The 12,766-nt window shown below is 40.3% G+C and overlaps 1 protein-coding gene across 2 annotated transcripts in view; it reads right to left on the bottom strand.

Annotated features, from left to right (window-relative positions):
- LOC113138299 (protein kinase C-binding protein NELL1) overlaps window positions 1–12,766 on the bottom strand; it is a 208,442-nt gene that overhangs the window by 138,032 nt on the left and 57,644 nt on the right. For both annotated transcript variants that reach the window (XM_026320617.2, XM_026320616.2), the window contains exon 5: window positions 7,466–7,562. In XM_026320617.2, coding sequence (XP_026176402.1) covers window positions 7,466–7,562 — 97 coding nt within the window. The remainder of the gene's footprint in view (window positions 1–7,465; window positions 7,563–12,766) is intronic.

Below are 12,766 nucleotides of genomic sequence, written 5' to 3'. Positions count from 1 at the left end.
GAAGAACATGAACTGGCAAGATCACGGGATCATTTTCAGAGCTAATAGTCCAAATTATAACAGAAGTGATGATATATAGAAATAAAGCAGAGGTGCCAGTTTTCCTTAATAACTGTGTTTTACAGTAGCAGGCAGAGGTGGCAAGGAAACAACACTTAATAAACACCAAGTATGCCAGCTAATTGTTCAGGGGCATCAATTAGGCAAATGATGTCAAATGAAAATCACAGCAACAACACAACACAACAATCCTCACAGCATTATGCTAACTACTTCAGCTCTTGATATCAAGGAAGGTTTATATCTCCTAATAGCAAAGTCTTCAATTTCTGCTGCCTGGTATGTCCCAGCGTTTACTGTGATTGATTATTTCTGTGTTATGAGCTGCCTCCAGTCTGGCTCCAGATAGTAAATCCAACCACTCAGGAAGTTTTATAATGTTAATTTGATGTTTCGAGTCTGAAAACTGATTTTCTGAGCCAATACTAGTGCTAGATGAAAGGGGATGACATGAATGTGTATATCGAATGTCATGACAATCCATCTAAGGCTAGTTGCCAAGATATTTCACGCATAATCAAATGTTAATCTCACTACAGAACTAGGGAAAAAATCATATCCGACTCTAGTGGGAAACCTTGTGACTCGTGACAATCGTCCATTAGCTTTTGAATTTGAATTGAATGAATTTTGAATTAGATCATGAATTGATTCAAGTAATTTAGTATCAAATCAAGTATTTAAGTAAATCAACAAAATAAGAATGTTAGGAAAAATGTTGATTAGTGTTATGAATGTTAATGAATGTTAACATACCTGCCTATATTATATAATATAGGCTTTATATAATATTTCTCTAAACAACATGATCTTAAAATGGTGGTCAGGCACCAATTGAGGCCGTTTTCAATGTCAGCCATGGTGTCTGCTCCCAGGACATGGTCAGACTTTACAGTTTATAAGACGATATTACATTTTTGTAAAGTATAAGGAATATTCAAAATAAAGTCCAGATTCTAGTATAATATATAGTCCCATGAATCTGCTGCAGCTCTTTGTCCTGTCAAAATAAAAGACTTTTTTAATAGCATTTTCTCAAAATAAAAGCCCCCTCACTACAATTCATAGCTCTCGATTATTCCAACTGCATCAGGCAATTCAAAATATGCTTCAGCTGTTTAGCGGTCAGCGACGCAGTTTGCCACGAGCTTTTTGCAGCAGTCAGCAATCCCAATGCAATTTCTGAAGCGTTGTCTAGGAGGAATTCATAGATTCATATATTAATTAATATAATTAACGAATGCATATTCATATATATTAATTATATAAATATTATACTATATAATATATTTTATTATCTTAAGATAAGTAATAATTAATTAATATATATTAATTAATAATCAATGTCCTAATGAATGTTAGGAAAAATTACTTTTTTGGACGTTGGTTTATTTTTTATTTATTCATCAAGTATTCAAGTAATAGATTCATCCGAATCTAGTGGGAAGCCTTGTGACTCGTGTATATCGTCCATTAGTTTTTGGAAGGATTATTTTTGTGCTAATTCATCTAGCAGACGTAGACGTCTTTATTAAAGCTTCATTTTACTGATGTCATTGGATTATTAAAGTCATCAGCTCTCATTCTATGGGCACCATGAATACCTCTGTCAACTTTTATAACAATTCATATTTCTTGAGATATTTCCATCACAGACCAAATGACAGACTGACATTGACATCCACAGAGGCATGGCTGAGGAAAAATATAGAAAAGCATTTATGTTTAATTTAAGTTTAAAACTGCTTCATTAAAAGTCCTGGTTATTCACATCATAGAAAGTATTTGCAAACTGCTGACAGTGAGACCAGTGGACCATCCAAATTAATGGGGACATTGTTTCTGGAAGAAGTTATTGTTTTTATTTCTGTGAAGAACAGAAGCTAAACTAAACCAACCCTCTCCAATCTACTTTAATAACAGAAAAGTTTAAATTCTGCCTAATTTAACAACAAACCTGAACTCTGGAAAACTGCAAATTAGCCGACAAAAAGCAAATAATGATAATAATGACACAAATACACACATAACCTCCTACCCTTGGACTCATAACTTGCATTAGGTTCGAATGCGCGTGTATTTCAGTACTACTGTATGCATACAGCATCCATTCCTGACTGAACTGAAGTGAACGTACTTCAACACAGGGAGAAGTAAATGGCCGATAACCAGAGGTTTCTCTTTAAACAGGCCGTCTGTCAGTCACTTTGAATGACAGGCTATCTCCAGAGGTGCAGGGCTGGTAAATAGAGGGCTTCATGATGACCAAAGGGAACAATCTCGGAAAAAAAGGCGCCTTCTGTAATGGAAAACTGAACTTGTAAAACACTGGGGTGCCCACACACACACACACACACACACACACAGGGATAATATAATTTCACCATTTCCTCAGAGTTGCTACTGAAAACATGCCGAAAGGACATTAGAATTCACCACCTCAAGCATATTTGGCATCAACTTGTCTCTGCTCTGTGTGTGCGTGTGCGTGTGTGTGTGTGTGTGTGTGTGTGTGTGTGTGTGTCTTCCATTTACAGTGCATTTGGCTGGCCTGGACACAAGCGACACCTGCCTCTGTTTCACAGAGAAACACAGACAGAGAGCCTTGAGGCAAACAGGCTTGCAGCACAGATTGGGAACAAACACACACACACACACACACACACACACACCCTCACACACGTTTTCTCTCTCACACACACACACACACACTCAGGCTGTGTGAAACATTGGATGGTGAAGAAGAGATTGTCAGTGTCACTCAGAATGAAAATGAAAGTGTAGATCACAGATGTCTGTCCCAGTGGTGTTATATAGGAGCCTTAACCACACATCACTTTCAATGACCAGTAGGTAATTTGAAATGAAGTCATAAAATCTCACCTTTCTCCCTCTCTCACTCTGTTTCTCTCAAACACTCACATGGAGGTAACATCATTCCTCTACTAAAGCCTGACGTGTTTGAATAGCGCGATTAATAAATTGTGTGTGTGCTTCCATGGCAAGATGAGTCAAATTATGTGGCTACGTTTCAAGTCATATACAGCAGAGTCGTATTTTCCATTTTGTCTCTGTACAGCTGCAAATTGGATTTGAAATGAATGAGGTTGTGCTGACTTTGAGCTTTAAAGTGCACTAATCAATATTTTTATATCAGCGATGAATCAATGGACTAGATTTAATATAAAAGGGGTTACCGGAGTGATGAAACCAGTGAATTATTATCAACTTTGGAGCGGGATAGGAATTTGTTTAAGCCACTTACAGCACATAGCTTTCAGTGTTAAGTCTCATATCAAAAGGCAAGTGCTTTGAGGAAACCTTCCAATCCAACTGTACACTACCTGCTCAGACAGACACACTGAGCAATTCCTGTGGCAAAGCTAGCAGCTAAAAAAGTCATTGCTTCATCAGGAGTTGGAGGAACGGCTCCCACTTAGGCCAGAACAGCATAATTGGATAATATTGGTAAGGAGTGTGCTGCCTTTATGCCGTACTGGTGCATATGTGGCCTGGGCCAGTTCAGTGCATACACTAGAACCTATTCATCTGAAGAGGACGCACACATCGAAGCTAAAAAGCAGCTCTGTAACATTATTGTTTCACTTTCACTTAAAAGCCAGAGCTGGAGTATCGAGACAGAGCAATTAAAAATTCATCACTGCTCAAATACGTACAAGGAGCACTGCAAAACAAAATAGGGTGTGTGTGTATTTATGAGAAACAGATGTATTTATACATTTAAATAAATGACATGAGTTCCTCCAAGTAGCGGGGCCAAGAAATGGTTTGCTTTTGGGTTTAGATTAGGAAGAAGTTCGGTTGATTTAAGATTTATGGCGAGAACGTAAACGAAGCAGATAAAGGCCCTCACAAAGAATGCAAATGTGTTCATGCGGATGAGGGGTAAGGCGTGTGCTTATGCACTGTTTATGCATTATTTGCTTCTTTGTGTCCCCAAACGTTCACAAGTTCACTCACCATTATTGCTGATAAAATTACCTTCAGGCTGCTGCTCTGCACACTTTTACTGTCATAATTCCCAGTTAGCTTGTTTATTATAGCAATAATAGGCCAGGCATGTTTGTCCAGAGCTTTGCCTTTGGGCAACATTGACAGAGGTTTATTATCCCGGGTGATGCTTTATCCTGTGACTCTTTTTTCTTACTTTGATCATGCACAACATGACCTTTGCTTGGTCTAGCAAGGTCTAAGGACTTAACCTCAACCTGTGGCTCGTCTCCCAGGACTAAACAAAGATCAACAACACTAATTAACACATGTGAAAGGGAAGAGACAAAATACAGAGGAACAGAGGACAAGAGGGGATAATAATGCTCCTCTAGTTTGATATACCCCCGCTAATTCAATCCCATACAAATTTTTTAATTAAAATGTTGGCTAGTAATGAACTGACTCCGCCTGTGGTCCTTTTATACCCCTGTGTTTTTAACAGATAACAAAAACTCTAATAAATTAACCAAAAAAGTCTAACCCCACGTTCATAATGTAGTGGCATACAGACGTTGACACTCTGACATTGCACTTTGGTTGCAAATCTCTTGGATTTATACAGAATCAACAATAACCATGTGCACAAAACCTGAGGGGAGGTGTCCACTATTGTACAGGACCTCTTAATAAACATGAAGCAATACAGCAATAATACAGAGGGAACTTGAAACTGAGCAGAAACCCTTTAGATAGATGGCACAGATTGTGTTCAATGAATCAATGATGGGGCAAAACGTCCTGTCTTCTGAAATGAAGGGGATAATGTCTTATTTATCTATTTTGGGGGCAAACAGATGTAGAAAATAATTCTAAACAGCAACTACAAAAAATAAAACTGCAAAGAATTCATGCAATTATATAAAATATTCAGCAGGCCTAATCTTTAAGCCTTCAAGCTGCATAAAGAGAATTACAGTTTACTGCAGGGTTAATGTATCCCATTACTTAAGTACTACAACAAACAAGTAGAAACAGGGCAATACATAGCATCTTTGAGTTTTGTAAGTCATAAAGAAGGTGAAATTTATTCCATAATATGATGTTTCTCCACCATTCGGCTTTTCTTTGGGCCTAACCTACTGTTCGATGGCACATCACTAACAAGCATGAACAAAATCCAGTAAAATGAGGAGGGGTAACACAGATACAGGAAAAGTAGAAGACAGATTGATCGAGAGACCCAAGTTCTCAATCTGTCACGTTCAGGTTTGACTTTTCTTCCATCATGTTACCTCATGTAACGTGTTCAAGCTTTTCATCATTGTCTGTGTTAGATTCATGACAATCCTGCGGTGCATGAAACACTGGGTGTTTCACAGAAGCACCAGTTCCAAATACGTCTGCAGTGTCCCTGAAGAGTCAGCATCCTTGGCACAATGGATTCTAGATAAAGATAATTTATTACAGTTGCTCCTTCAGATGGAGAGGCCCCGGGGAGAAGACGGTGCAAGTACGAGGAGCATCTCGAGCCACTAAGAGAGCTCAATATGTTTTTTTAAAGGCCTAGTTAGCTCGTCTTATCATTATCCCACTCCTGTCCTGAATGGGATAGATTACAGCTGCAGCTTTATTTCACGTCCTATCTCCATCTGCATTGCTACGTCTATTTCTATTGGCTAGTTTTCTTTCTCTTGTGCCTTTATTCTTTTCTCTCGTTTCCCAGCAAGCACGTTTCCCTTTCCTGCTGAGGAAATGTGGATAGGCTGTGTTTATCTGTGTGTCTTTAGTAGGTTAAAGAAGGGAAAAGCACAACAGTTGTGATGTAAAGTTGTACAATGTGTCTCAGTGCCAGCTCTGTGGTTTTTATGTATTTCTGTCTCTCTAGGTCCATGCACTTCGCACCTGGAAACTGATGGCCAAGAGAATAGTACAGCACTTAGCTTCTTGTAAAACCACAGCGTGTTATGTTTGTAAGAAATGAAACAAATACAATGGAAAGTGTCAGTTTATTAATTAGAGGTGGTGGTACTGCAGGTGTATCTATGTGTCCAGCTAGTTGGCTAACGTCAACAACACAAAAGTACCTGATGGGAACCAAAACCAGTCCTCTGTCAGGGGTTATGAGGGGTTACTAACTAGCAGACCCTACAACTTCCTCTTTTCAGATGTGCATAGGCCAGCAGACATTGAATTGAAGCCTCTATCCCTGGGATCTCCTCACCCTGCACAGTGAAAAGAGGCTTCCTTACTGAGGGGACTACTGTAACATGACGCTGTGCCAGAAGCAAACAGCTAATGGTATCAAAATGATTTGAAATCATCTGCTGTTTGTTTTGAAGACTTAAGTCTGAAATCCTTTCAAACATTGTGTAGTGTTGCGTTAAGCATCGTTGCGTGATTTAATTTAGAACAGTGCTGTCGAAGTTTGAAGCATTGTCCTTTACAGTTTATGAGGAAGATCAAGGATGCGTCAGTGCTATAATCAGAAAGTTTATTCCAATGGTTTTCTTTTATCTGTTGGTGTGTATTGCTATTCTGTAGTGCGACTTGTCTAAAAATGAAAGCTAAATTTGTAACACGTAACATGATTATTGTCTCATAAATATGCATGGGTATGCAATAATCAGGTTACTGCCACAAAGGAAGGTGGCTCTACAAGACGCTTCCAATACACTGAACAACAGGGTCTTTGATTCGAGGTCTTAGAAGTGCACCTGTCAGCCAAGATGCCAACTCATCCCAGCCTGAGCGCGAGTTGAGAATCTCCTTGTTCCCTCTGTCACTTCACACGAGCCTGTGCACTTCCACACCATCTGTCTCTGCTGCTGACAATCATTTTTGAGCACGCCCTGCACATGGAGAGCAGACAGACACCCAGCACTGAGCCAACTGCAGGTATGGAACTAGATGATGGAGCTGCGCCATAAGACCAGAGCTTTCCTTTAGACGGAGGAGCCCTGTGAAGCCTTCGTTCACGTGGGGATGAAAGAAGAGCAGGAGGAGGGAGGAGGACTGATAGTGTAGCACTTGGGTCTCGTGACTAGTCAATATGTTAAGTAGGAAAAAATAAAAAGCCCATTGACTTCATGTGTAGGGTGGGCAGAAGAGGTAAAAATATCAAGAGCACATGTGCATGTCTTGGTAGAACGCTGCCATGTGCCCTTCCTGCTGCGAGCACATGTGATATTGTAATAGGCTTGGGAATTAAGCGTTTCAAAGGACATGCTGAGCTTTTAGTGGCTCCTCTGTGAGCCCTCACTATTTCTTTCTCATATCTTACACTTTCTCCCCCCACACAGCCTGCTACAAATCTGTCCAGTTATACAGGGCAATCTTAAATGTGACACACACTTAGGTACGTGAATGAAGTGTCACCCGGTGTGTGTGTGTGTGTGTGTGTGTGTGTGTGTGTGCGTGTGCGTGTGCGCTTGGATCATCAGTGGACTCTTACCTTGAACAGACCGTGCCTGTGACTGTGTTGGCCTAGCCACACTCCACTGCCTGGGGTGAGCTCCATCTGCGGAGGGTCTATCACCCGCTCATAAATCCTGCCAACGACAAATCACAAGAGAAGGTTTGGTTATGATAACGGCACCGACACAAACACGTTTCTTTTTTGTCTCGGCCTGGCAGAAACACCGATCCAATAGCCGAATACCAGAGTAAATCCAACACAGCGTGTGCATGCGCGCCCTCTCCTCCCCTCTCACGGAAAGCCGTCGCTGTAGAGCAGAGGCTGCTCCCCTCAAGCATGACAGCCGGTCTCGCCCCACAGCTCTCTAACACAACATTGATATCTGGACCTGGGATGCAGGCTGGATTAACTGTGCAACTCCTGACACAGACACAAACGGGCTTCGGCATTACCAAGTCAAACATCCTCGCCGTCATTCAGCACCATATTTCCCGTACTGAGGTGGGCTTAATGATCCCGGTGAGCTCTGATGGGCTTCTGTGAGGATGTCAGAGAATATTTTTTCAGGTTTTGCGGTTCCTCCGCACGCAGAGAGACAACTGGAGTAGCAAGCTGATCTCTCTCTTTGTCTCTATTTTGGCTTCAATGAAAGGGTACTGCAGTAATTTAGCACTTGTTTTGATCTCTGTGACAGAAGAATTGTAACAATATTGTGGTCTTCACTTCAAGTAAGTAATAGTCACTATGCTGAGGATTAATCATAGTGAAGAGAACATACTTCTTGTTATTTGTGGCGTTGGGTTGTTTGGGGGGGTACAGAACAGGAAGATTTGTGAGCCAGAAAGGTCAGCAGCCTGGCAAGTGACTGGCCTTATATCACTGATATGACCAGCCCACACCCTGCACATAAATCACAAGCGTTTTTATGCTTTTTGGTTACACTTTAAGCTCCGTTAAACAATATCTTTGCTATTAACAGAGCAGAATGGCTCCCTGTAATGTAAAGATTGCTAGCAGCGCTAATCTTTGCAGCTCTGCAGTTTTAAAAGGTTCTGTCAGCGTTTGGTTTTGTAAGGGCACTCAGCAGACCCCCCCTCTATAAAACCACAGGCAGCTTAAACAAACTACTTACCCTGCACAAAGTGGAGATGAGACATTAAACAAGAAAACACAGTGTTATTTAGAAGCTAGCAAACTAGGACTATAATTGCTGCCAATATTCAGTTAATGTTTGACAGTAGTGGAAAGAGGTGGGCTCTGTTGGGATGTCTAATTTACTCCGTCTCTGCTGCATGTAAAAATCCATGAAATGAATCTTCGTTAGCCGTAGGAGCTTGAGATAATCGTGTATAACGTTTCAGAGTATGCTTCTTCTTTTTTCCGGCTTCCAGTAGTTAAACATTATCTAATGCAAAATTAATTCACTTTTAAGTTTTACATGTCTATTAATTTAATCAGTAGGACGTCAGATTATGAAACAATGATTTGATTCTAGTATCAGTAATAACTTTTAGCAGTCAAAGTCACTGCCTCTGTCAATCACCTCTAAATGTGCGTTTGCTTGTGAATATATCAGGTCACTACTGTTAAAACAAGGGAAACATTTATTTACTGTATGTGTCATATGATGTGCAGCCTTAACGGTATGAAAAATGTGACAGGATTAATAATTTATAAAACTGCCTTTCAATGTCAGGGTTTACTAATTATAGGCATTTTATTTTTAGGCATTTTCTAAAATAATATTATTTTATTTCTTCAATTTGAGATTGTAAATGGAGATTGGTTAATATAAAAATACGTACACGTGTCATGTGTACTCACGCGTGAACGCAGCAGCGTCTCTGCTGTATATGCTGAAGCTGCCTGACTTCCCACCTGCCGGGCGAACTGTCACTGCAGTAGCGAATGTAGAGGTCATGTGATTATTCTCTATTTTGTCTCACCCCCAGTCTTTCTACCGTTGCTTCCCTCACCTTCCCCTCTCGTCAGCAGCTCAGCAGCAAAGAGTGGGAGTTTCACAGAGGGAATGCTGGAGAGTGGCAATGCTAATTAGAATAGCGATGTGCTCGGGGGCATATTTGCATGCTCTGACACCACCAGCTAAAGCCATCAACAGCTAATTATAGGGGACATATACCAGCCAACATACTGTATAGTATAATTAACAGTGCTCCTCTATCACATTGGTGCAGGATTCAGTGAATATTAGCTACAGTTTGCAAAGCAGAGAATGGAGGAGAATGTGATAAAGCAGTGAATGCTCTGAACGACGTTACTACATTAATCATAAAAACTACAATCACACACATTGAAAATGGTTGGATGGATGAAAAACAGTGTTTTTGAAAATATATATGATTTGTGTCAACTACAATCCAGAATACTTACATACAGTAATTAGCTCTCTTTCAAGTACTCTACTTTCTATTATTAGTATCAGAGTCCCAAACTGCATTCAAACTGCCTATGCATAAGGGATTGACCAGAAATCAAGCAGAATGTCTATCTCAATGATATCACCTTCTCCAGCTGTATCAGAGCTTTAAAAACATTTAACTGAGAAACAGGTACAGGAAACATGATGTATGTGTCACTAAGGTTAGAACCAACAGTGATCATTCAGAGTGCACTTTAAAAGGAGACTGGTTTAAACTATTACACAGAGAAATGGAACAAGGTGGAGCAGAGTGACCTGATTATGAGGAACTGCAGACGACAACTCAGTCACATCCATCCAACCAACTCCACTATGCCTTAAACCCGTCCGACTGTTTACTGCACCGTGTGCAGCATCAAGTCCAGCTGACTGACATCATTGTTAATACAACATGACTTTGTTTAGCTGCTTGCTAAACTGCTTCACAAGTTCCTCTTATGCTGTATATTTTCTGATGAAATAGCTGTTCAATGAGTCTTTGCTGCTTCCAGACTTCTAGGACTTTACTGTCATGACTAACAACCACCGGTGTCAGCAAGTCAACCAGCACTGAAACCTTTAGATTACTTTAAATATCGCCTTAGCAGTGGCGCTGCTCCCGTAGCATCGACCGAGCATTATTAAAAAAAATAAAATAAAATTCTAATAAGATCTTGATGGAAGTGGATTGGCTTACAGGGAGTCCAAGACACCGCAGTGCCAGATGAACCAGACCCATCACTTCATCCATAAGCAGTAAAACAGGGCAGCACTGCTCCACTTTTACACTGCTCCTCTTAACCTTTATTAGCAACTGTGTCCACGTGGATGTGAGTGAGTGAGTGAGAGACTTGACTCTCGGCACAGAAGAGTCGGGCAGGTGTAGAGCGGCTCAGCCATCATTCAACTGAATGTTGAGGCAGAAGCAAAGAGAAAACCCTGAGATGTGGAGGGTGCAGCATTATGACCAGCCAGAGCAGTGGAAGCACCACAAAGCAGAGACTATATAAATCCACCTTCTCGCTACATAACACATATTTTGTTGACAGTCCACCTCAATAAGCTGCCAGGGTGCATCGTTTCCACCAATTTACCGACTGAATTGAATGAACTACCTTTAATCTTGGGCAGTCAGGATTTCAGCTACACTGGCTGGCTGTTTCCCAAGCTTGTCTTTAAGCTCCTGATAAGAGCAAACCCTAAAAAGTACCAACTAAACACCCAATAAAGCTGCAGATGCATTGAAAGGTCTGTCTGTCCAACTCAAGGATTACATGTCAGAAAAATCCAAAACGAACAGCTTTCATCTTCAAATGTGGGACATTATTTAGTTCCATTCATGGCTTCCCTTCAAAAGAACAATCTCAATCACAGTCTTCATTATCTGTTGTGCCAATATCTGTCAGCCACACTAAACTCCAGACCACTTCCAATTTTCCACTAGTTGAGCTTGAGACATTTTCTGTTGTGTTTGTGTCTTTCATCTGCCACAGAGAAATGAAGACACAAATGGGGAGTCTGCTGTCCCTTTTGAATCACTTGCCTCGCTGCGGGACAAAGTTCTCAAAGCTCTCCGTTAATCCTCTACCAAAAGAACAAGCTGGCATATGTCACATCACTGAAGGCGGGTGGGAGATTACTGGTTACTGTGGTGGTTTGGGAAGTTAAATAGGCTGTTCATGCTTTAAAATGCTTCAAAGACAGAACAGTTGAATTATTTGATAAAAAGCTTCATTGCATTTCATGCTATAACCACTTCTTTGTATTGTATCCACTACGAAGGGAATCAAAAATGCTGCAGCTAATAAAACCAGAGCACACAAAACATAACCACTCATGGTCCACGCCTCCACATCAGCTCACTCTTCATCATGACCCTGGAAGATGAAAACGTATGTGTTCACTGTAATTGAATTACTGTTGGATTATTTTTCAGGTTTTTTGCTTTAGACTCTATTTATTTGCATTTTAATTACATTAGTGTAATTTGAGTTTCTATGACGAATATCAATTTACAGCAAATGATTAAAGCTAAGAAAACAAGTGTCTTGGTTAAATGTAATACTAAAATATTACTGAAAATAAACTTCAACCCAGCACTGAAGTGTTTGTGTAGCATAAACCCAATGACCAATGAGATGTGGGTTCTATTTAGTTCCATTCATGGCTTCCCTTCAAAAGAACAATTTCAATCACAGTCTTCATTATCTGTTGTTCACTTTGTAAACCCAAAGTCCACACTAAACAGAACATTTATTTTATGGACAGTAGAAAAAAATCTGTGTAAGAATTAAGTTTCTGCCAGAACCTTTTTAGGCAAAACATTGAAATAGTTTATAAACATAATTCGTAGGGACAGTGTTGCTTGTTTTTCATTAGGTGCCCACAATAGAGGTTACATTATATGGTCTTTCAGGTGACCAAGTCTAGACATTCATCAGGACACCGGGCTCCCGATGTAAACGATCCATAACACAATGCACGACGCCGGATACGAATGTGAGCAGAAACATACTGTGAACAAAATACCATAAGCCAACCTTCCCTTTGTGAATACAAATTATACTCCACTAATTTTAATGTGCTTATAATAATTGGGCTGATTCTCGGTTACAGTCCATTTGCAGAGATTGGATATGAATTCCAGCTCATTTACATGTGAATCTCTATTCGGCTGCAGAGCCAACGCTCCTGATCAGCACTTTCCGCACACCAACACACTGTACATGCTGTTGTTCTTCCAACAAAAGTTTCATCCTCCAGTAAAATGACTGTAACAATGAACATAACCTGGCTGAGTGAAATCTGTGGCCAGGAACTGGCACTTCATCTGTTTACAAATCAAAAACACAACTTCAGCGTTAGCTGTTGCTACTGAACAGACAGTGAGACATAGTAAATGTCAGCACAGGGAATGC

The sequence above is a fragment of the Mastacembelus armatus genome, chromosome 3 (genome assembly GCF_900324485.2).
Source record: "Mastacembelus armatus chromosome 3, fMasArm1.2, whole genome shotgun sequence".
Classification (NCBI taxonomy): domain Eukaryota; kingdom Metazoa; phylum Chordata; class Actinopteri; order Synbranchiformes; family Mastacembelidae; genus Mastacembelus; species Mastacembelus armatus.
Note: the sequence above shows the minus strand (reverse complement) of the source record. Positions and strands in the feature narration are given on the sequence as shown.